The sequence below is a fragment of the Pseudorca crassidens genome, chromosome 3 (assembly GCF_039906515.1).
Source record: "Pseudorca crassidens isolate mPseCra1 chromosome 3, mPseCra1.hap1, whole genome shotgun sequence".
Lineage (NCBI taxonomy): Eukaryota > Metazoa > Chordata > Mammalia > Artiodactyla > Delphinidae > Pseudorca > Pseudorca crassidens.
Genome location: NC_090298.1, coordinates 66,488,037 through 66,512,564, shown reverse-complemented (window position 1 = coordinate 66,512,564; position 24,528 = coordinate 66,488,037). Strand labels below are relative to the sequence as shown.

General features: G+C 40.8%; 1 protein-coding gene across 3 annotated transcripts in view; it reads right to left on the bottom strand.

Moving 5' to 3' along the window:
* The window catches only part of VCAN (versican), a 113,608-nt gene extending 91,886 nt beyond the window's left edge, over nt 1–21,722 (bottom strand). The window contains exons 1-2 of one of the 3 annotated variants that reach the window (XM_067731172.1): nt 21,152–21,722; nt 9,473–9,548 (exon numbers count right to left, since the gene is read on the bottom strand). In XM_067731172.1, the coding sequence (XP_067587273.1) occupies nt 9,473–9,542 (70 nt within the window). In that variant the 5' untranslated portion in view covers nt 9,543–9,548; nt 21,152–21,722. Of the gene's footprint in view, nt 1–9,472; nt 9,549–19,974; nt 20,086–21,151 lie in introns of those variants that run through there. The other 2 variants (XM_067731174.1, XM_067731173.1) reach the window with 2 other exon arrangements.
* Nucleotides 21,723–24,528: the final 2,806 nt, after the last annotated feature.

The window sequence follows — 24,528 nt, the reverse complement described above, 5'->3', positions numbered from 1 at the left end:
AACAATTATCGATGGGAAGATACTGGAACTCACCAAAAAATATACCCCACTCCAAAGACAAAGGAGAAGACACAATGAGATGGTAGGAGGAGAGCAATCACGATAAAATCAAATCCCATAACTGCTGGGTGGTTGACTCACAAACTGGAGAACACTTATACCACAGAAGTCCACCCACTGGAGTGAAGGTTCTGAGCCCCACGTCAGGCTTCCCAATCTGGGGATCCAGCAACGGGAGGAGGAATTCTTAGAGAATCAGACTTTGAAGGCTAGTGGGATTTGATTGCAGGACTGTGACAGGACTGGGGGAAACAGAGACTCCACTCTTGGAGGGCACACACAAAGTAGTGTGCTCACTGGGACCCAGGGGAAGGAGCAGTGACCCCATAGGAGTCTGAACCAGACGTACCTGCTAGTGTTGGATGATCTCCTGCAGAGGCAGGGGGGTGGCTGTGGCTCACTGTGGGGACAAGGACACTGGCAGCAGAAGTTCTGGGAAGTACTCCTTGGCGTGAGCCCTCCCAGAGTCCACCATTAGCCCCACCAAAGAGCCTTGGTAGGATCCAGTGTTAGGTCGCCTCAGGCCAAACAACCAACAGGGAGGGAGCCAGGCCTTACCCATCAGCAGACGAGTGGATTAAAGTTTTACTGAGCTCTGCCCACCAAAGCAACAGCCAGCTCTACACACCACCAGTCCCTCCCATCAGGAAACTTGCACAAGCCTCTTAGATAGCTTCATCCACCAGAGGGCAGACAGCAGAACCAAGAAGAACTACAATCCTGCAGCCTGTGGAACAAAAACCACATTCACAGAAAGACAGACAAGATGAAAAGGCAGAGGGCTATGTACTGGATGAAGGAAAAAGATAAAACCCAAGAAAAACAACTAAATGAAGTGGAGATGGGCAACCTTCCAGAAAAAGAATTCAGAATAACGATAGTGAAGATGATCCAGGACCTCGGAAAAAGAATGTAGGCAAAGATCGAGAAGATGCAAGAAATGTTTAAAAAAGATCTGAAGAATTAAAGAAGAAATGAACAGAGAGCGAACAACACAACTGAAATGAAAAATACACTACAAGGAATCAATAGTAGAATAACTAAAGCAGAAGAATGGATAAGTGACCTGGAAGACAGAATGGTGGAATCCACTGCTGTGGAACAGATTAAAGAAAAAAAAAATGAAAAGAAATGGAGGCAGCCTAAGAGACATCTGGGACAACATTAAACACAACAATATTCTCATTATAGGGGTCCCAGAAGGAGTAGAGAGAGAGAAAGGGCCTGAGAAAATATTTGAAGAGATTATAGTCGAAAACTTCCCTAACATGGAAAAGGAAATAGCCACCCAAGTCCAGGAAGTGCAGACAGTCCCATACAGGATAAACCCAAAGAGAAACACTCCAAGACACATAGTAATCAAATTGGCAAAAATTATTGAAAGCAGCAAGGAAAAATGACAAATAACATGCAAGGGAACTCCCATAAGGTTAACAGCTGATTTCTCAGCAGAAACTCTACAAGCAGGAAGGGAGTGGCATGATATACCTAGAGTAATGAAAGGGAAGCACCTACAACCAAGATTACTCTAGCCGGCAAGGATCTCATTCAGATTCGATGGAGAAATCAAAAGCTTTACAGACAAGCAAAAGCTAAGAGAATTCAGCACCACCAAACCAGCTCTACAACAAATGCTAAAGGAACTTCTCTAAGTGGGAAACACAAGAGAAGAAAAGAACCTACAAAAACAAACCCAAAACAATTAAGAAAATGGTAATAAGAACATACATATCGATAATTACCTTAAACGTGAATGGATTAAATGCTCCAACCAAAAGACACAGGCTTGCTGAATGGATACAAAAACAAGACCCATACATATGCTGTCTACAAGAGACCCATTTCAGACCTAGGGACACATACAGACTGAAAGTGAGGGGATGGAAAAAGATATTCCATGCAAATGGAAACCAAAAGAAAGCTGGAGTAGCAATACTCATATCCGATAAAATAGACTTTAAAATAAAGAACGTTACAAGAGACAAGGAAGGACACTACATAATGATCAAGGGATCAATCCAAGAAGAAGATACAACAATTATAAATATACATGCACACAACATAGGAGGACCTCAATACATAAGGCAACTGCTAAGAGCTCTAAAAGAGGAAATTGACAGTAACACAATAATAGTGGGGGACTTTAACACCTCACTTACACGAATGGACAGATCATCCAAACAGAAAATTAATCAGAAAACACAAGCTTTGAATGACACAATAGGCCAGATAGATTTAATTGATATTTATATGACATTCCATCCAAAAAAAGCAGTTTACACTTTCTTCTCAAGGGCACACGGAACATTCTCCAGGATAGATCACATCTTGGGTCACAAATCAAGCCTCAGGAAATTTAAGAAAATTGAAATCATATAAAGCATCTTTTCTGACCACAACACTATGAGAAGAGAAATGAATTACAGGGAAAAAACCATAAAAAAACACAAACACATGGAGGGTAAACAATACATTACTAAATAACCAAGAGATCACTTAAGAAATCAAAGAGGAAATCAGAAAATACCTAGAGACAAATGACAATGAAAACATGACAACCTAAAACCTATGGGATGCAGCAAAAGCAGTTCTAAGAGGGAAGTTTATAGCTATACAAGCCTACCTCAAGAAAGAAGAAAAATCCCAAATAAACAATCTAACCTTACACCTAAAAGAAGTAGAGAAAGAAGAACAAACAAAACCTGAAGTCAGCAGAAGGAAAGAAATCATAAAGATCAGAGCAGAAATAAATGAAATAGAAACAAAGAAAACAATAGCAAAGATCAATAAAACTAAAAGCTGGTTCTTTGAGAAGATAAACAAAATTGATAAACCTTTACCCAGACTCATCAAGAAAAAGAGGGAGAGGACTCAAATCAATAAAATTAGAAATGAAAAAGGAGAAGTTACAACAGACACCACAGAAATTCAAAGCATCCTAAGAGACTACTACAAGCAACTCTATGCCAATAAAATGGACAACCTGGAAGAAATGGACAAATTCTTAGAAAGGTATAACCTTCCACGACTGAACCAGGAAGAAATAGAAAATATGAACAGACCAATCACAAGTAATGAAATTGAAACTGTGGTTAAAAATCTTCCAACAAACAAAAGTCCAGGACCAGATGGCTTCACAGGTGAATTCTATCAAACATTTAGAGAAAAGCTAACACCCATCCTTCTCAAACTCTTCCAAAAAATTGCAGAGGAAGGAACACTCCCAAACTCGTTCTATGAGGCCACCATCACCCTGATACCAAAACCAGACAAAGATACCACAAAAAAAGAAAATTACAGACCAATATCACTGATGAATATAGATGCAAAAATCCTCAACAAAATACTAGCAAACAAAATCCAACAACACATTAAAAGGATCATACACCATGATCAAGCGGGATTTATCCCAGGGATGCAAGGATTCTTCAATATATGCAAATCAATCAATGTGATACACCACATTAACAAATTGAAGAAGAAAAACCATATGATCATCTCAATAGATGCAGAAAAAGCTTTTGACAAAATTTAACACCCATTTATGATAAAAACTCTCCAGAAAGTGGGCATAGAGGGAACTACCTCAACATAATAAAGGCCATATACAACAAACCCACAGCAAACATCATTCTCAATGGTGAAAAACTGAAAGCATTTCCTCTAAGATCAGGAACAAGACAAGGATGTCCACTCTCTCCACTATTATTCAACATAGTTTTGGAAGTCCTAGCCATGGCAATCAGAGAAGAAGTAGAAATAAATGGAATACAAATTGGAAAAGAAGAAGTAAAACTGTCATTGTTTGCAGATGACATGATATTATATGTAGAGAATCCTAAGGATGCCACCAGAAAACTACTAGAGCTAATCAATGAATTTGGTAAAGTTGCAGGATATAAAATTAATGCACAGAAATCTCTTGCATTCCTATACACGAATGATGAAAAATCTGAAAGAGAAATTAAGGAAACACTCCCATTTACCATTGCAACAAAAAGAATAAAATACCTAGGAATAAACCTACCTAGGGAGAGAAAAGACCTGTATGCAGAAAACTATAAGACACTGCTGAAAGAAATTAAAGATGATACCAACAGATGGAGAGATATTCCATGTTCTTGGATTGGAAGAATCAATATTGTGAAAATGACTATACTACCCAAAGCAAACTACAGATTCAATGCAATCCCTATTAAATTATCAATGGCATTTTTTACAGAACTAGAACAGAAAATCTTAAAATTTGTATGGAGACACAAAAGACCCCAAATAGCCAAAGCAATCTTGATGGAAAAAAACGGAGCTGGAGGACTCAGACTCCCTGACCTCAGACTATACCACAAAGCTACAGTAATCAAGACAATATGGTACTGGCACAACAACAGAAATATAGATCAATGGAGCAGGATATAAAGCCCAGAGATAAACCCACACACCTATGGTCAACTAATCTATGACAAAGGAGGCAGGGATATACAATGGAGAAAAGACAGCCTCTTCAATAAGTGGTGCTGGGAAAACTGGTCAGCAACATATAAAAGAAGGAAATTAGAACACTCCCTAACACCATACACAAAAATAAACTCAAAATGGATTAGAGATGTAAATGTAAGACCAGACACTATAAAACTCTTAGAGGAAAACATAGGAAGAACACTCTTTGACATAAATCTCAGCAAGATCTTTTTTGATCCCCCTCCTAGAGTAATGGAAATAAAAACAAAAATAAACAAATGGGACCTAATGAAACTTCAAAGCTTTTGCAAAGCAAAGGAAACTATAAACAAGACGAAAAGACAACCCTCAGAATGGGAGAAAATATTTGCCAACGAATCAACGGACAAAGGATTAATCTCCAAAATATATAAACAGCTCATGCAGCTCAATATTTAAAAGACAAAAAACGCAATCAAAAAATGGGCAGAAGACCTAAATAGACATTTCTCCAAAGAGGACATACAGATGGCCAAGAGACACATGAAAAGCTGCTCAACATCACTAATTATTAGAGAAATGCAAATCAAAACTACACTGAGGTATCACTTCACACCAGTTAGAATGGGCATCATCAGAAAATCTACAAACAACAAATGCTGGAGAGGGTGTGGAGAAAAGAGAACCCTCTTGCACTGTTGGTGGGAATGTAAATTGATACAGCCACTATGGAGAACAGTATGGAGGTTCCTTAAAAATTAAAAATAGAATTACTATATGACCCAACAATCCCACTACTGGGCATATACCCAGAGAAAACCATAATTCAAAAAGACACATGCACTCCAATGTTCATTGCTGCGCTATTTACAATAGCCAGGTCATGGAAGCAACCTTAATGCCCATCAATGGACGGATGGATAAAGAAAATGTGGTACATATATGCAATGGAATATTACTCAGCCATAAAAGGGAATGAAACTGGGTCATTTGTAGAGACATGGATGAATCTAGAGACTGTCATACAGAGTGAAGTAAGTCAGAAAGAGAAAAACAAATACCATATATTAACGCATATATGTGGAATCTAGAAAAATGGTACAGATGAACCAGTTTTCAGGGCAGAAATAGAGACACAGATGTAGAGAACAAACATATGGACACTAAGGGGTGAAAGCAGTGGTGGGTGGGGGTGGGGGTGTGATTAATTGGGAGATTGGGATTGACATGTATACACTGATGTGTATAAAATTGATGACTAATAAGAACCTGCTGTATAAAAATAAAATAAAATAAAATTCAAAAAATTTGCTTTAAAAAAAATTCACTATTCCCACCAGATAGTTTGTGGTCTAAATGAATACAGTAAGGGAGAAATCTCTGAACAATGAATGATCAGTTATGTTTCATTCTCTGCCAATAAATTCTGCAGAGCAAGGATAATGCAAATTCTATCTACACAATTTGAACAAACACACACACAGACCTTAGCCAAATAATTGTCAGAGTGAGTATAGAGGAATTTATCACCCTCTCAAGTATTAATGTCACTCTCTTGTTCATTCATTTACTAATAACTGTGCATGGCTGCATTTATTAATATTAGAGGAATTTCCAAATAACTGGGTCAATGCTAGATAATCAATATAAAGGGTATTTTTAAAGCAAAGAGTTCTTCATGCATTAAAATAAATCCAGAAACCAATAGACAGAGTGTTCATTAGTTATTGACCTTTTGCGTGCGTAGACATAAACAGAGAAAACCTTAAGAGTACTTGTGTTGACTCAACTAGTTACTGCTCTGTGATTCACTATGAACTTGGCAAGTCTGTTTCATATGGATCTTACATGTTCAATTTTTACCCCTCACATGAAAAAGTAAAAATTGTTCTGAAATTAGACCCAAACTAATGACATCTCTTAACAGTGATTACAGATTTGCAAAGAACCTGATGCTTGGGATAAAGTACAATACAGTGGTTGAGAGCATGGACTGTGGAGCCAGACTGCCTGGGTTCACCTACAGGCTCAATCACTAAATTGATGTATAATCTTCTACATTAGCTATGTCTCTAAATCTTTTGGTATATTGCAGTTTCCTCATTTGCCAAATGGGGAAAATAAAAGCATGTGTCTCATCGGAGAGCTAAGATTAAAAAGGGATAACAAAGTAAAATACTTAGAACGAGGCGTAACGTAGAAATCACTCAATACTGTTAGCTATTATTACTATTTTAAAATACCATCAAGGAGCTATACCATAAGTGTTTGTTTGTTTCCCTACTGTTTGTATGAGTTCTTTCTTTGTTTTAAGTGGAGGGTGAGTTGCCCTGTTCCTCAAGGTTCTCCCACTACTTTCTCTATAATTCCCTCCTATTACTTCCCACCCAAACCAACTCCTTTTCTCTATCTCCTTTCTGTCTTCCCTCTTCACTGGATGCCGTTGTCCTTTCCTCTCTGTGACCTTCAACCTTTACTTCCTGAAAATGCTGAAAAGGACAGCTCCTGGGCTCTTGGATTGGTGGAGCCTAGACTCTGACGGCCATCCAGGTCATTCACTGTGGTATTCACACATTGTGTATTTATTCATTCACTTATTCACTCAACACATAAATTGATTAAGTGCTAGCAGTGTGTCAGGAACTCTGCTAGAAAATAAAAAACAGCTCTCTTGAAGCTACACTCCCCTTGGGAAGAAAAACGAAGCATAACTTATCATAGCGAGTGGTATGGGCTATAACAGATGTCACAGCACAGGGGACAATGGGAACATAGAGAAAGGGCTTTTAAATTGGCTGGAAAGGGGAATGAGAGCCATGTCCAAAGTCAGCTCGTCCTTGATTCCTCTCTTGCCCTCACCACACTACATCCAATCCATTTGTTGGTCTGAGTCCTCCATCTCCATGTTGGAGAGATGAGAATTCACTTCTCTCCAGCTCTTCTGCCACGCCCCATTTCACACACAGGTGACCACAATAACCTCCTAAATGATCTCCCTGCTGCCACCCTTGCTCTCCTACAATCAAATCTACATAGAATAGCAAACATGGAACTTTGAAAACATTCATCAACTCATGTCTTTCACCTGCTGAAACCCTTCAGCGCTTCCTTCAGTGCTTCCTGGAAATAAAATCTAGTCATTTCTAAAGCTACAATGCCCTATATAGATAAGAAACGTAACAGAGGTAAAGCTCACACACACCTGGGACAGCCTTGGTTTATCTCCCAGTTCTGCTACTTACTGGTTGTGTGGCTTTGAGCAAGTCTCTTAGGTTCTCAGTTTCCTCTATGGATAACGAATGTTTCAATAAGCTAATGTTAAGCTGTTCTTGGCTCACAGGAAGCTCTTTTCTAAGTATTAGATATTGTTACTATTTATATGAACTGACCTCTGACTATCTCTCTGTCTGTATCTCCTACTTTCTTCTTGATCACTGCTCTCCAACTACAGTGAACTTTCTGTTGTTCAAACACACTACCTAACTTGGGCCAAATCTTAGCTGGCTGGCTCTTCCTCATCATTCCCACATCAGTTTAAGTATGACTTTCTCAAAGACGCTTTATCACCCCCCTGCCCCCCACCCTATGTCATTTCCTATGATGTCATTCTGCTTTATATTCATCTATTCGGAAGTACTTGGATTGTTTGTTTACTTGTTTATCGCTTACCTCATGTAACTAAGGAGATTAGGTTTAATGAAATCCAAGACAATGTATGACTCATCCACTGATATATCCCTGGAGACCCAGACTAACATGTAGCACATAGAATGTATTCAAACAATACTGTCAATGGATGGATAAATGAGTGGATAGGTGGAAGGATGGATGGATGAATAGACGGAATGATACTTAAATTTTGAGTCTTAAGAATGAACTGAAGTGGAACTGTAGAGAACAAGAGAAGGGACTGTCAAGCAGAAGGAACTGCATGTAAATAAAAGGGAATAAGAAGGTCTATGAATGCAATTGTAAATTCTTGCAGAGACTAGAAGCATAGAGTGAGTATGAGAAAGAAGTGGAAGCTGAGTCTGGAGAGACCCTTGATGGGAGCAGATCACTGAAACTCAGCACAGTATCTTTTTTCATAGACCAGAGTCCACAAATTTGGAATCACAGAACACTCATTAGATGGATATATAATTTACAGCTAACAAAAACAGTGGATGTGTACTTATCCAGTTACTAGAAAGGGGGTGGGGAGAAGAGAAGGGAAGGGAAGGGGAGGAAAGGGAAGGGGAAGAAAGGGAAGGGAAGGGATGGGAAGGGGAGGGAAGGGAAGGGAAGGGAAGGGGAGGGGAGGGGAGGGGAGGGAAGGAAAAAAGAAATGGAGGTGGGGGAAAAACTTGGCTATCAGCCCTCTCTCTATCTTCTTTACTTTTTTCAAACTCTGTCCTCCTGAATGTTTAATAGTCTTCTTTTTTTAATATAGAAAATTTTTGAGCAGTGTTGAAGAAAGCAGAAGTTAAAAATATGCCCAGCCCCACATGTGAGCCTTTTTGCACAGTCTGAAAGTAATCTGGGAAGTTACTGAAAGCCCACTTGCTTCTTTAGCACCTGGTTCATTATTTTGTTATGATTGATTTCTTTTAAACCACTGTTTTCAACCTAATAATATTTTAGCTAAAAGTGTTCAGCAATGAATAGATCAAAAATTCATCCTTTTTTTTTTTTTTTTTTTTTTTTTTGCGGTATGCAGGCCTCTCACTGTTGTGGCCTCTCCCGTTGCGGAGCACAGGCTCCGGACTCGCAGGCTCAACGGCCATGGCTCACGGGCCCAGCCGCTCCGCGGCATGTGGGATCCTCCTGGACCAGGGCACGAATCCGTGTCCCCTGCATCAGCAGGCGGACTCTCAACCACTGCGCCACCAGGGAAGCCCCATCCTTTATTTTAATGATTCCATAATCCCATTCCACGCCCCAGTACTTCAATTTTTATTTCAATTAGTCCTAAAAAAATTGTTACCACACTCACCTTTCTGTAGTGCATGGGTTGCTATTAAGGTAGAGCACATCCATAAGATGCTCTTTATATTTATCAACATCTTGTCCTAGAAAGAAAAGAAGAAAAACACAAAGTAAATCATAAGCATTCAGGTTTGTGGGAGGCCATACATCACATTCTATTTGTGCATTATAGGTAATAAGAGTACAAGAAGCAGCTCCTCTTGGATTGTAAAAACAGGAGGAGACTTGCAATAGGAGAAGTTGTCCCAACACTTTAAATTATTAGTTTGACTCTCACCCAATGTGGTAGTTACCAAAATAATCCCAGAACCCAAACTGGGGACATATAACAATGTGGATGTGTGGGGCAACCACAACAGGGTAGGCTGTTGGAAGAACAATATAGACCACAGCCTAAGTAACTAGTGGCTAGGAGCTGGCACAAGGAGGGAGGGGCAACCACAAAATCTATTTAGAAACAGGAAGTTGGTCATAGATGGAGCAAGAGAAGATGGGGAAGCTATTGAGAGAGATGTTGCAAGAAAAGGATTCACATCAAATGTGAGGTAGGAGGAAACCTGTTGGTGGTTCATGCACACGGTATCAGAACAGAGAACAAGGATCTCAGTAGGCTTTTTTTTTTTTTTAATTTTATTTTTATTTATTTATTTATTTATTCCAATTTTCTTTTTCTTTTTTTTTTTTTTTCTAGTAGGCTTTTTAAAGCACAAACTCAATTTAGTTTCTAGGAGGCTGAAAAAACAAAATACATATATTATAAGAAGCTGTTAATTACAGAAAAGGCCAGTGCTTGCCATGAGTTTTAAAGCAGTTCCAACTGTCTGAAGGGTAAAGAATGAAAGAAAACACCCTGTACTGAGAGTCAAGAAACCCTGCCCTGGCTTTGCCATTAATTTACTGTGTGAAGACATTTAACAAATCTGGGTCTCAGCATGGTCCCTTCCAGCTCAAATATCTATGAAGCTATCATTATGAGGAGGATAACTACCATTGTTGGGGACCATCCAGAAATCAAAGAGCTAAGCTCAGAAGAACTGCAGAGGGCTATTTGATCTCCACAGTTATTCCCTTCTCAGTTACCTTTAGGACTGTTCTATAACAGCCATTGTTGATTGGCTATCCTGTAGCCATTCCTCCTTCTCTTTTCTAACAAAACTCTAATTCCATTCTAGTATCTACCCTCCTTCACACAGCCATATACTTTAGTGGAACCTGGGTCAAACCCCAGCCCAAGGGGATGATCCTGATTATTCTATGTCAATTACATTGTTCCCATTTCTTTTGCCAATGACTGGTTTTGGAGTGAGTATATGATGCAATTTTGACCAATGAGATGTGAGAGGATCTTGCGTGAAGGGGTTGCTCCTGGGAAAGGTATATTCATTTTAAGAAGAGAAAAAAGGAAGTGATGGTTGCTTTTCTTCACTGGACATTATCAAAATAGGATATACCTCGTGAAACTGTTGTATCTATCTTGCACCCATGAGTATATAAGATACCCTCTGGGATGAAGCTGAGAAAGAATCAGGAGAGGCAGGGCTGAAGTGCTCAGGCATTAGACCTACAGCCAACCATAACCTTGAACTTTCTTTATAGTAGATAATAAATTCCTTTATTATTTAAACCAATAAAATCAAGGATTTTTGTTGCTTGTCACTGAAGGCATCCTAACTGACACATATTTGAGTTGGTGCCCTGCATAACTGCCTTAGAAAATATCTAAATTGTGTATGATTTAGAAAACCTAGATTAAAAAGAAGTAAATGCTGTAAGAATGAATCCAAGTCCAATTTGGGCTCAAATTCAATTTCATAATTTATGACAGCTATACCTTTACTCTTGATATTCTTCCCTACCTGATTGCTTTATTTTATATATATTGAAATCAGTGTTAGAACCTTTCTTAAAAAAATTATAAAATTCTAGATATGTCCTGAAGACCATTTTTTTTTACCTAATACATTGTATGTCTTATATTTTCCATCAATAGGCCATTTGACAACTCACGATGAAAAGTATACAGTTGATAATCCTAAAGTAACCTTGATAATTAAGTTTATTTATCATATAATTACTGAGATATGCTAATAGATGTTGTTACACACTAACTGGGAAATTATGTTTCTACATTTCTTTTTTATTAATAAGATACCACAGCAAGCAGGAAGTATATACCCATATCTCAATACTATAACAATATTTCAGGGAAAAATTAAGATATCAATTTCACATACCCTACAGTTTTCAACAAAATGAAATTTCAGATTGTATCATACAATGCTATTAAAGACAGTGTATTCCATGAGTACTAACTGAATCCAAATAAGAAACTTTTCTGTAATTGTGCTTACAAACAATAATTTCCTATTGTCCTTCAAGAAAAATTTTTCTTAATTGTTTTTCTTTTTTTCAGGAAACTTTTATAAGCTTAATGTTAAAAGTCTATTTCCAAAATAAAATTTTAAAAAATAATAATAATAAAAAGTCTATTTCCATTGTCAAATAGCCCTGAATTCAAGTTCCAAATCTTCTGCTTATACTCTGTGATTTTGGGTAAGTTACTAACTCTCTCATTTCCAGTAGCTATTTAATAATGAAAAGCAGTACAATGAGAATTGATAAAAGAATGTATATAAAATATAGCTCAGTGATACACAGCATATTCAGTACTCAATATTTATTATTAAAATTTCTAATTGAAGCTTTCTACCAGTGTTCTCTTCCTCGTTTCATATCACTAGTAGTAAAAAGAAAAGTATTTAAAGCTCTTAGATTTGAAAATTATAACCTGGGTTACTACTATAGCTGTGTACAACTTCATGCTCACAGTAAATTGTCCTATAACTTATTTCTATGTGCTCTGAATCATTATTTAGAAACATGTTTTATCTCCTGTGTAGAACAGTAGGCTTCCGGAAGGCAGAGCCGGTATCACATTCAGCTTACTAATTCCCACAATATTTCACCCACAGTGCCAGCTTCAGAGTAGACCCTTGAGGTAGGTTTGTTGACCAAATGTGTGACCAATGCCCCTATTTCCTATTCAGAAATACATTTTGAAGAGAAGTGTCAACAATCTCTTTAAACATGGGTGAGTGGGCCAATTAACACCTGAAATACATTTAATATTTACTGTGACTCAGTAATATCTGATGTTTGTCAATATCTAGAGTGTTGGATCTTATAACAAAACCAGAGGGGAAGATGTAATCCTGACCAGGAATGGGTCTTCTGCATCCTGATCTCCTGTCTAAGGCAGATACTCAAAAGTCTAACTCTTTGTGCCATACTTCATCCTCATAAAAGTGGCTTTTTTTTGAGGGAGGGGAGGAAACAGTTCTTCATCTATATAACAAGTATACTCATCACTTGCCCAAGTAAGACTGTCCCTAAGACAAGGCTAGGGAAGGAGCCAGTGCATTAAAAGTGCAAGGGAGAGATCAGTCATGTTTTAAATATATTTGCAAAAATATGTTTAAATAAGTTGCCAACATTTAAAAATTGGAGAGTTCACACTAAGTCCCAGATCTCTGACTTCTTTTGGAAAATCAGACCTGGCAGCTCAAGGTCCATATTCTAGCTGGCCAGTCATTAGCACTAAGCAGGCAGCAGCCTCTGGCCTTGGCTCCGTGCACTCAAGCTTAGCACTGGCGCCGCTTGGCCTCTCATCCATTTCCACTCCATATACCTCAAATGCCCAAAGTTCTGACCTCAGAACTATATTTCCATTGCCTCTTCCTTAGAGTCCAGGGATGTCATTCCGTTTCTCTAGTTTTTATAAGACTGTGTTCATGGTCATGGTTGTTAAACACACCATTTGCCTTCTTTGATTTTACTAAATGAGAAACTTTCTGGAGCTTCTTTGTTTTGAGCACCACTCCGACCCCCATCTCTATTCTTCTGCTCTTCTGTGTGTGGGTCTTGTAAGCATTGTTTGTTAGTGATAGCGAGTCTGTCTGCACAGAAAGACCTGGGAGATATGACAGCCAGTGCCTATATTTAGTCTTCTATTCCAGTGAAGTCAATGAGAAGAGGAAAAAGTCATTGAACAATCAAGTCACAGCTGACTGAAGCTGTTTAATTGCCTGGGAGACACAAGAGACAAGGTCAACAGGAATCCTATCCATAAGAGATGTCTGCAGAGGGGATAACGGTCAGGCCGGTGATGGGCTGCCTCAGAGAAAGAGAGAGCCAAGGTTCTAGTAAACAGATATTTAGCATTCTCCCTTGATCTTGGGGAAGCTCCACTGAGCAAAGGGTGACTTAAGGATGCAGACACAGTGGTTTGTCTTCTAGTTTTTGAATTAGTTACCCTAGACAACCAATTGTCCAGGATACCTCAGCCACAAAGTAGATGTAAAGAGCATTGTCTATCATGTTGCTACGGAGTGCTTTCTCAAAGGAGGAAACGCTGTAATGCAGAGAGAGATATCATGGTTTAAACATGAAGTGTCATGAATTTGCTTCACAGGAATAATGGCACCATGTGGATATACCGCTAACATGTGACTGGATTCCTGCACCTGGACTTGGCTAAGCTTTTTCATGTCATTGCTCCTTAGCACTGCCCTGTTCTCTGCCTGGTGAACCTGTTCCTCCTTGATCTACAACACATTGCACTCTCCACTCCCATTCTCATGCTCTATTTACATCATAGCACATCTCCCCATTGTATATGTATATTTGGGAATTGCCTTTCTCTGCCCTCCATAATATAAGCTCCAGGGATGTAGCCTTTGATGTTTTGTTCACTGCTGTATCCACAATGCCCAGGACACCCAGTAAATATTTGCTGAATGAATGAATATGCCCATTTTGTACATAATTGGGTGCATATTTTACGCTGTTTGGTACCTTACTTTCTTCACTTAAAACACAGTTTATCTCGGAGAATATTCTGAATCAGCTAATACAGTGTGTCTGTGTCATTTTTAACAGCTGCATAGTTTTCCCCTAGATAAATGTAGCATCGTTTATTTTACCAGTTCCTGTGATGAGTCTTTAAGGTGTTTCCAAATTTTTCCTATGAAATAATGCTGCAAAGGGCATCCTTGGCCATTTGTTTTGGGTGGCATTCATACCAATGTCTATATGACAATATCTAGAAGAGGAATTGCTGGGTCAAAAGGTATATACAGTTAAAAAAATTTTGATAGCTATTACCAAATCACTTTCTAAAAAAGATGAACCTATTCACATATATGAGAGATCCAGTTTCCCCACAACTTGACCCAACACAAACTTTCATTAAACTATTTTTATCTTTACGGCTCTGATTGATGAAAAAATGGTGCAGAATATCATTGTTGTTTTAATTACTATTTCTTTAACTATGAATGAAACGGAGCAATTTTTAAGATGATGTTAAAACATTTATTTTTCTCTTTCTGCCAGCAGCCTGCATAAAACATTTGCCACTTTTTCTGTTTGATAGATTGTGGTTTAGTTTTTGTAAAAGGTCCTGGCATATCAAAAGAGTAGTTAGTTTTTTGTCTCTCATATGTTGCTAATATTTTCCAGATGTGTTATTTGTTTCCGTGTAAATAATTTAATTGTTATTGGTCAGATTTATTAATCTTTTCTAGTATGGCTTCTGGGTTTTACATTTTCCTTAGCGTGGGTTTCACCTTTTCCTTAGCACGGGTTTCCTTACTCTTAGCTTATTATTTTAAAAATCTTATAATTTCCTCTAGTTATTTTTTTAAATGTCATTCCCTACATTTCATATTAGATCCATCTTAACTTTATTTTGGGATAAGAGATGAGGTAACGATTGATTTGTATCTTGAGTGAACCAATCCATTGTGCCCAATCCATTTATTGAATAATTCTTCATTTCCACTGAATATCCATGTTCGTTTGAGCCTGTTTCTGGACTCTGTCTTCTGTTCAATTAAACTAGACAATTCTTTTTCTATTTAAATTGAAGTATAGTGGATTTAAAATATTGTGTCAGTTTCAGGTGCACAGCAGTGATTCAGATATATAGAAATAGATATACACATATATATATATTCTTCTTTCAGATTCTTTTCTATTACAGGTTATTACAAGATATTGAATATAGTTCCTTGTGCTATACAGTAGGTCCTTGTTGTTCATCTATGTTATATATTGTTGTGTGTATCTGTTAATCTCAAATTCCTAATTTATTCCTTTCCTCTTTTCCCCTTTGGTGGCTCTAAATTTGTTTTCTATGTCTGTGAGTCTACTTCTGTTTTGTAAATAAGTTCATTTGTATTGTTTTTTTTTAGATTCCACATACAAGTGTGAAATTAGACAATTCTTAAAACAGTATGTCCCTCTCTAACACATTTTGTAGGTTTAGTAGGAAATACATGATTTGGGTAATGCTGTTATTATTAAGATCATAGAATTAGATCAATATGAGCCCCAGGGATATATCTTAACACCATTTATTTGTGGAGTTCTCATTTATCAAAGCCCTTTCACAGGTATTCACCCTTTTGATGTTTATAACTACATATCCATTTAATAGATTTTTGACACCAAATGTCTAAAAGTTGTGTCTAACCTGGTTTTCTCAACTAGGAAATGCAACTCAAGCTTTCTGATTCTAAGCCCTTTCTGATTCTAGTGCTCCTTCCACTACACCACAGGTAATACCAGCTCAGTAATTTAATAATAAAAACATTACAACATATATTATATATGTGTTTATCATAAACTATGTAATCTCATGTTTATAGACATAAACACCTCTTAAAATTCTTAAGAAGAATGAGATAGGATGTACACAGAAAAAGGAAGGAGGTATACAGAGAAAAAGGTAAACTTAAGTGTAGATCTGCATTTACACAATTTTAAAGATGATAGATCTATCCAGAGGCATTTCAGGGAAACACAGCAAACAAACAACATTAGATAAAGATGCTTTGCACTGACCACTGAAATAGAACCACCCTTGGCACATTCAGTGATAAGAACACGGCAGTCAAATACCCTGGAGAACATATACATAATATAAATGTACAAATGTATATATAACTAATTAACCACATTTAGGCTAACAGAGGAAACTGGCAAACGTTCACTAACTGAAGTGGAGCTTGGCCAAGACATTTATCTCTACTTCTCCTTGTTCTGATTCCAAATCAGAGAGAGTACGGGCCTTGTGTTTCCTGGTAAAGTACAGACCTATGCAACAATCAGCATGTTTTCTCATACCAGAGCCAGTAACCCCCAACAATGAGTATTTGTGAGTCCTAACTGGTTTCTCTAGGTGGGTGGTGGAATAATAGCCTACTACAGTCATTCATTCTCTTCCTCAAAAGAACCATGGATCTGGAGAAGTTCTGTTCAGTCACAGGGCAATATCCCATTTTAAATACAGTATCTAGTGATGTTTGTCCATGAATAAAGTCAATAAAAATGTTTGAATCCCACTAGGCAAAAAGAGCTTAGTTATATGGCTGTTGGGTGACAGTGCTGGTTGATCTTTGTGCTCTCAAAGGCTCTGATGTTCAATTACTGACCAATCATTAACCACAAAGTATTTAAGAGTAATAATGTGAGGAAAGAAAGAACAATGACTATATCTTTAACATTAATCATATTCAGCCTTAAATTAACTTTTTAGGTCCTTTCCAAACAATTTACAAGGGTGCAGATATAGGTATCTTAGGATAGCACAGGTATTTCCTTCCAGTTTGTAGGCACAGGGAAAAAGAAGAAACCTATGTTTGTAAACATATATAAATCTAGGGGGATTCTTTTCAAACTTTAAATTTGAATTAAAGTTAAAATTAAATTTAAATTCTTTTTAAACTTGAAATTAAAAGCAGGAGATACAATTTAGGGCTAACTTTATATATATATATTTTTATCTACTAAGGAAAACAAAGCGAAACTTTGAATTCTTACACAAATCTTTAGCAAATGTCTTGACTCTCCTCCCTCTTCCCACCACCCACAAGACGAAGGACCGTGGACTTCCTGCTGGAGCAAGTAATTGCTCAGCCACTTTGGAATCCGTGGAACCCTTTGCAGTTTAGTTGGGACAGGCACATACAATTGTAAAATCTTCCTTTTTTCACATAGAACTCAGAACCTGAAGTCAGCCTCCGAGACCTTCTGCTTGATATGCCCTCACATCCCAGGTTACATACTCCCCAAACTGGCACAGATTTTATCTCAGAAAACTAGTTGTTGCTTCCATTGACGCCTTCCTATTTTTATATTAAACTCAAAACATCCCATTTTAGGTCTTTAGAGGAATATTTTCACTGTAGGATTGACACAATTGCCAAGCAGTGTTTAAAAGAATTTAGGTCACAGCTTTTAGGAGTCAAAAAGGAAGGGAAAGGGGATCAATTAGATGTCAGAATTGGAGATGGAATAGATCATTAAAACTCTGTTCTTCCAAGATAAAGCGAAGAAGTAGGAGAGTCTAAAATGTAGCACTAAGTGGCGGCATCAACTCTGGGCCGCATTCCCCAAGTCACTAGCTCAGTCATTTCATAAATATGAGCTGAGCTCCCACTATGGGCCGGGCCCGAGCTAAAGCTCCTCATGCAAAGGTACCAGATTTACACTCACAGCCCCTAAGGTCTGCGCTCATGGAATCTATCAGTCCTTTCAATGGCAATTGTTTGCCACGCTAGACGAACTCTTTAGGACGTATGGAAGGTGATTATCCTGCAATTGACTAAAAGTGATCTTTAAAGTCAATATATGGATCACAGGATAAACTCGTCTCATATTTCTGCCAAAAATGTTTGCTCGGAGTAAATCTTTACTTCTTTTCTGTCGCAAGGGGAAAACTCCTCCTACCACGCCCAAGAAGCAAGGCAAAAAAAAATTCAAATGGTTTTTTATTTAATAAGAGTGTTTAGCGCCGTCAGGATAGAAGTCTGGTCGGCTCCAGCAGCCTCTCGGAGCCTAAGCGCTGGGTGCGCCGCCGCTCCGCTCTCCCCGCCCCGCCCCTGTCCCGCGGAAGAACTAAAGCCACGCCCCCACTGGCCTCTGGGCGGGGACCCAGGAGGCGCCCCGCCAGCCTCTGCGCTGAGCGACTGCCTGTCCCGTAGTGCAGCTGTCTCCGAGCCCAAGAAGTCACACCCGTCTCGGGCCGGGAGCTGAAGCCCCAGCCCACGTGGCGGCGGCTGATGAGCCCCGGCGCTGCGGGAAGCGCCTGGTGCGGTTCTTCTCTTCGCGCGGGCTGAGGCGTGAAGAGATGCCCCCCGCCCCAGCCTCTCTAAGGGGCTAGTTCCTCCGCCTTCCCTCCCAGCACGCCGCTTCAGTAGGGTTTGTTATCGCTTTGGGGATTTAAACAATGGCTTAAAAGGAGACGCGAAATTTAGTCCAAAACCTTGAAAGGAACCCGGCCGGTCCGCTCCCGGCTGTTTGCGTGCATGTGCCCCGTCTCTGTTCCTTTCTTCTTCCCTTTCTCTCCACCGTCCCTTTCCTTCCCTTTTCTCCTTTTTCCTCGCGGCGCCCTCCTCCCAAATTTCCACGTTCGGCGAGTGTTGTGAAATTGAGGAAATTTAAATGTTGGATTAGGGTCCCTTCTTAGGCAATGGTCTGGGGCGGGACCCTAGCTTTGGGTTCGAGTGGTCGTGGGCCTTAATAAAATTTCCAAAAGTAAGGCATTCTGTATGATCTTTCTTAAAGTGACGTCCAAGATTGAGCGCCAAGCCCCCCGAAACCTGGATCCTCCCTTGGCCACGTGCGTTAGTCCACCAAACTGCAGGCTTGGCCCAGAGTGCCGCGCATGTCCCAGCTGACTCGGGAGAAGGCGCTTCGGCCCTTAAAGACAAGTCTTCTTCCTGGGCCCTCCAAATCCCTAGATTTACGTCGCAGATTCCGAAGTAGAACACTAACAACTAAAGGGGAAGCTAGGGTGCTCCATCCTTGAATACATGGCTGTGAAAGCGGCTCATTTGGTTTGGGGTGGTGGGGGGGCTCGTTGTCCTCCACATGTGCTGCATTTCTCCATCAGGGGGCGCCCACACCCACCAAGAAACTCCCTATTCCTAGACATCTGGGTTCTGCAAGCTCGAAGCACAGCAAGTGGGGGTAGATCCGAAGGAGCGCACCGCCTCCCTCGCTCCTCCCTCCTTGCCAGCCTCCGCGGACAGAGGAGGCAGGGATTTCACACTAGCCATTCATTTGTCAGCCGTGGGGGGAGGGGACGCAGGAGCGAAAGAGACCAAGCAGAGGCTGGAAGAGGGGAAGAGAGGCAGAGAAGATGGAGACAGAGAGGGAGAGACAAAGATGAGAAACGGACACAGCGAGACTGTCCTTCCGCCTGTGGGTGTGCGCACCGCGGGACAGCTCTCCAGGCGCCGCGTAGATTTCTCCTCCCTCCCGTAGCATCTCCCGGGGACTTGCAGGACTTGCTACGGCGCAGCTGGATCCGAGAGCAAATAGTTTAAGCTATGACACTAGTTTTCTACCTCGCTCTCCGCTGCCTAACCCACTGACTGCTCCACGCCCAGTGACACAGACAGTGAGCCTGGACAACCCTGATGCCCCCCAGCCCTCACGCACCAGGGATGTAGACCGGTGGCGCCCACGCCTCCGCAGGGAGGTGGGGCGCTCCAGCCGAGGGCGTCCCCCGGAGCTGCCGCCACTCGCTCTCCGCCGCCGCAAGACCCGCCAGTAAAGTTGCTCAACTAGGGCCGCGGGCTGGGAGGGGGTGGGGAAATGGAAGGAAAAGGAGGACTGCAGTAGTCCGGGCGAGAGGGCTGGTCCTAGAGGCCCCAGATTCGGGTCCCCGCGCCACCTTTGTCTGAAGAGCGATCTGAGCGCTGGTTTGCTCGTTGAGACCAGAGCAAAAGCCTCCACTTCGCTCCTCAGGGTGAGATAAAATTCTTGCACATCCCTACTGGTTCGGGGCAAGCTTTTCCCGCCCTGGCGCCTAGCAGACCTCCGCGTCGCTCCAAACACCCCACCCCCATCCCCTGCTCCCTCCCGGCCGGCTCCGGCGCACCGCGCGTAGGACAAAAGAACCCAGGGGCACCGGAGAGAGCCTTGACAGCCCCCGCGTCGCCGAAGAGACGCGGACCGGGGACCCTGCACCTCCCCGACCGGACCTCCTCCCAGACCGCCCGCGGGCTGAGGGGGTCACGTCCGCGCAGGTCCCGGATCGCCCTGTCAGAAGCTGCTTGGGAACAGCTTTCCAGGAACGCCGGGCACTGACCACACATCAGGGGCCGGGAGCCAGGTGGCCTGCACCAAGGCGGCTTCGGGGACTTGTATGTGAGCAAGTCTCGGTGGTCCCCATTCAAACTTTTGCCTCGAGCAGGTTAAAAAAAAAAAGAGAAAGAAAAAAAAAGGATCAAGGTGCCACGGGTCCCTCCTCTCCAGCTCAAGACCCCACGACGTTTCTAGGGGTTCTCTGCATTCCCTTCCCTCCCTTCCCCCAATTCCATTTGTCCTTCTACTCCCACCCCACCCCGGGCTTCTTTTGTCTGGATCTTTTTCAGCACCAAGGTTCCCCTGTATTCTTCTCTCCAAACATCCTTCTGAAAGTTACCTGCATTTTTTACAGTGCACATATTTTCTTAATTTCTCAGAGCTAGTTCTCTTAGCTTTAATTAAAGCCTTCTACCAATTACAACGTACTTCTTTTTTTCTAAACTCGATTTTTTTTCCTATAAGTTTTTCTTTTTCTTTTCTTTTTCTTTTTTTTTTTTTTAAGGGGGAACAAAAGAAACGTGATTACCTTGAAAGGCGGCTTTACTGCAGTTGAGGGGAAAAATTCACCTCAGCGCTGCGCGAATGGGCTCGGCGTTGCCGGGGCGGGTCACATAGGAAGCGCGGTGGCCTGGGGAAGGGTGCGGGATGGTGCTGGAGGATGCGGGAGGATGCGGGGCTGACCGCAGAGCCCGGTCCCAGCGCCTGTCCACAGCACCTAATGTTCGCGGCTGTTGCGCCCGCCCGCCTGGAGTTCCTCCCCAGAAAGGCTCGGGGCAGCTCGCCTGCAAGTTCAAATGCGGGTTGTGACACCCATCATCATTATATCACAGTACCGTCAGCACCGAGGAGGAGACTCAGCGAGGAGGAGGAGGAGGAAGAGGAGGAGGGTTCATTCACAGGCTCCTCGAGCGCTCCGCAGCTTCAGCCACTCCTAAAAGCCCAGGCTTGGAAAGCAGGCAAAGGAGCGGAAAGGCAGCTCCCCGCGCTTGCGGTAGGGACCGCCTGCCTCCCTCCCCAGGCACTCCCACCTCTCGGCGTTTCTTCCTGACAAGAAGTACCAATCGGCTTGGGGACAGCAGCGCTCCCCATTCAGCGACTCACTAAGTAACATCGCGCTGTGCGCAAGGAAACCACTGCCTTCCCACCCCTCCCCACCCCTGCTTCCCCGCCCCCCGTGCTGCTAGTTCTGGGTTAGGGGAAAGGAGCCCCCAGGCTCCTGTGGGGCAGGCCAGCACTAGACAATTGAGTACCGTCAGGGCTTCTTGGGAGCAAATGAAACTCTGTAAAATCAGCAAAGAACTTGGTTACAGTGTGTTTACGCGGCCACCGAGCCTGCCTGTCCCATCTGAGGGAAGTGTCAGGCTCCTGGCTTCTGCCAACCTGAAAGAGACACTGAGAAAACGAGATCCTTCTGAGACCTAGAGGGAAAGCGTAAGAATTCCCCATTGCTTTCCCCGGGAGCTGCCCAATGGGGAACCCAACGTCATTGCGCAATCTACAAAAACCCCGGTAATAATGGGCCGGACAGGAAATTCCCCGAAGCAAATCCCTTGTCGGATTCAAACAGATCCTCTTCCCCTGCCACAAACCTACAGAAGTCTAGATTCAGCTTTCTTCTTTCTTTCTTTCCCTCAGTGTTGCAAAGTGCCCCTCATGGTAGAACATTTAGCAATTTTTCTGAGTAACAGAGGTTCCTTGGATATATCAATCACCATCCTTGTGGTCAGGAAACGGGACCATAATCTTTCATGAGTTTATGTGATTTTTATATCTAGCCAGGTCCACCCGACTATGTAAATAGCATCAACACATGGAAGAGTCCCCTGCATTGTGTTACAAAAGACTTCCAATAGGACCTGACAGAGCAAGGGTCAACCAGTTGACACAAAGGATTTCTGCCCCTTAGAAAAGAGGGACTTTGTATCTTACTTTTCTTTGAAGTCAAGTATTGAGTTTATACAATGGAAACAAAATAAATCCAAGGTGCATATCAGTTTAACACTGGGGATACTGGAGTGGAGAGCAAACTTTTCTTTCTACACAAATATGGAAGTATTCCAAATATGGAAAATGAGATAATTCTTCTCTCTGAAGTCCCTACTTATAAAATTATATCAAACACAACACCTCACAGAGTGATGATTAAAGGAGAAAGTCCATTTTCACTCTGAATTTCTTTGAGTAGGTTGGCTTAAGCTCATACTTTAAAACTTGTAGCAGCCTAGACTCTTGTTGTAATGTTTCTTTTGAAAGTTGTATGTGTTCTGCATGATCATAGATTTTAATTAATAAACAGGTAGAAGATTTGTTAGGAGAACTTCAGTCCTCAAAATGTGCATTATTTATTTATCTGTCTATCTATCTATCTATCTACCTATCTATCTATGAGCTCACTACAGTGAACGATGTAACTATTAATTCTAGGATTTGGAAATCAACTTATTTGTTTTCAAAATGATTTATTTATTCTTAGTACAGTTATTATACGACCATTTCCAACACTGAGATTCTAGTCCATTAAAATATATTTAGAATAACAGAGTCATAGAACAGAATTGGAGTTCAACCTTTACGTTTAACAGATAAGCAAACTAAGGCCCAGAAAGTGACTTTCCTAAAATTACACGATTAATAACAAAGCTGTTACCAGCACACAGCTCTTGACTCCTGGTCCAGTGGTCTTTTCAGTGCTCCTCATAGCATCTTTATGACCGAGATGAGCTCACTCAGAAAGGGAGAAAAATGAAATAAAAGAGTCTTTATTGAAGTTTATACCCAGGCATTAGGTTAGATCTTTCTCTGAAACACTTCAAGGTATATATTATTATTCTCATTTTTAAATTTGAGTGAACCTAGTTGAGTTCCAAAGAATTTAAGTGTCCTGCCCACAGCCACTTTTTAAGTGGTAGATCTCCCAATCTGAAAAGCTTATTATCTCCCCATTACCCTGTTCTCCCTTCATAATACAGTTAAGTAAAACTTTTCTACAAAGGAGACCTAGAGCAGAAACAAGAAACTAATAGCAGATTAATATCCATTTTCAAGCAAATGTTAATGGTTAACATTCATTACAAATAATACCATCTGTACATAATGGAACATGATTAAAATTATGGGTCAGCTACTCCTTATATACTGAGATATTTTCCTTTATCTTGCCAAATGTGTTTCTCCAGCCCTCCAACGTTTTGGTTCCTTGTAGTGCCCATAGACATTACAACTCTTGATTGAGTAGTTCTACGGGGCAAAGGCACTTTCTCAGGCAGACATAACTAGTCAGAACTTGGACAAAGTTGAAAAGTTTTAAACTGCATGCCTTTTCTTTACCTTGGCTTGTAACATTATTATTTAGAAAATTAAATGCTTCTTCAAGCTGTCAAATAACCAGAATGAAATGACACCCCTGAATATCTGCTTTCTTTCTCTAAGGCAGATTTCGCCCTCTAGCTATGTATGATAGAGAAAGAACAAAAAGGAAAGCATACCTGGTACATCCAGGATAGAGTCTACAGCTGTATTATTTCTATGTAACTCTCCTTGAGGACATCTTTATCTTTCTTTGTTTGTTTTTTCTTTCCTTCCCTTCCCTTTCTTTCCTTTCCTTTCCTCTCTTTTCCTTTTCCTTCCTTCCTTCCTTCCTTCCTTTCTCTCTTTCTTTAATCAAGAAAAAGAGAATGAGAGAAAGTTATTTCTTATTCTCCTATGTCTGAAAAATCATCAAAAGTTCTTGAATGAGAAAATATATATTTGCAGCTTTTATAACTAAAACTATATTTGCCCAATACACTTGTCTGAATTAAACAGTAATTAAAATATCATTCTGTGCATCCCCCTTTAAATCATGTCCTTGTACTGGGGATGTTCTGTATGTAAACTCCATGGTCCCAGGTGTAGATAAAACAA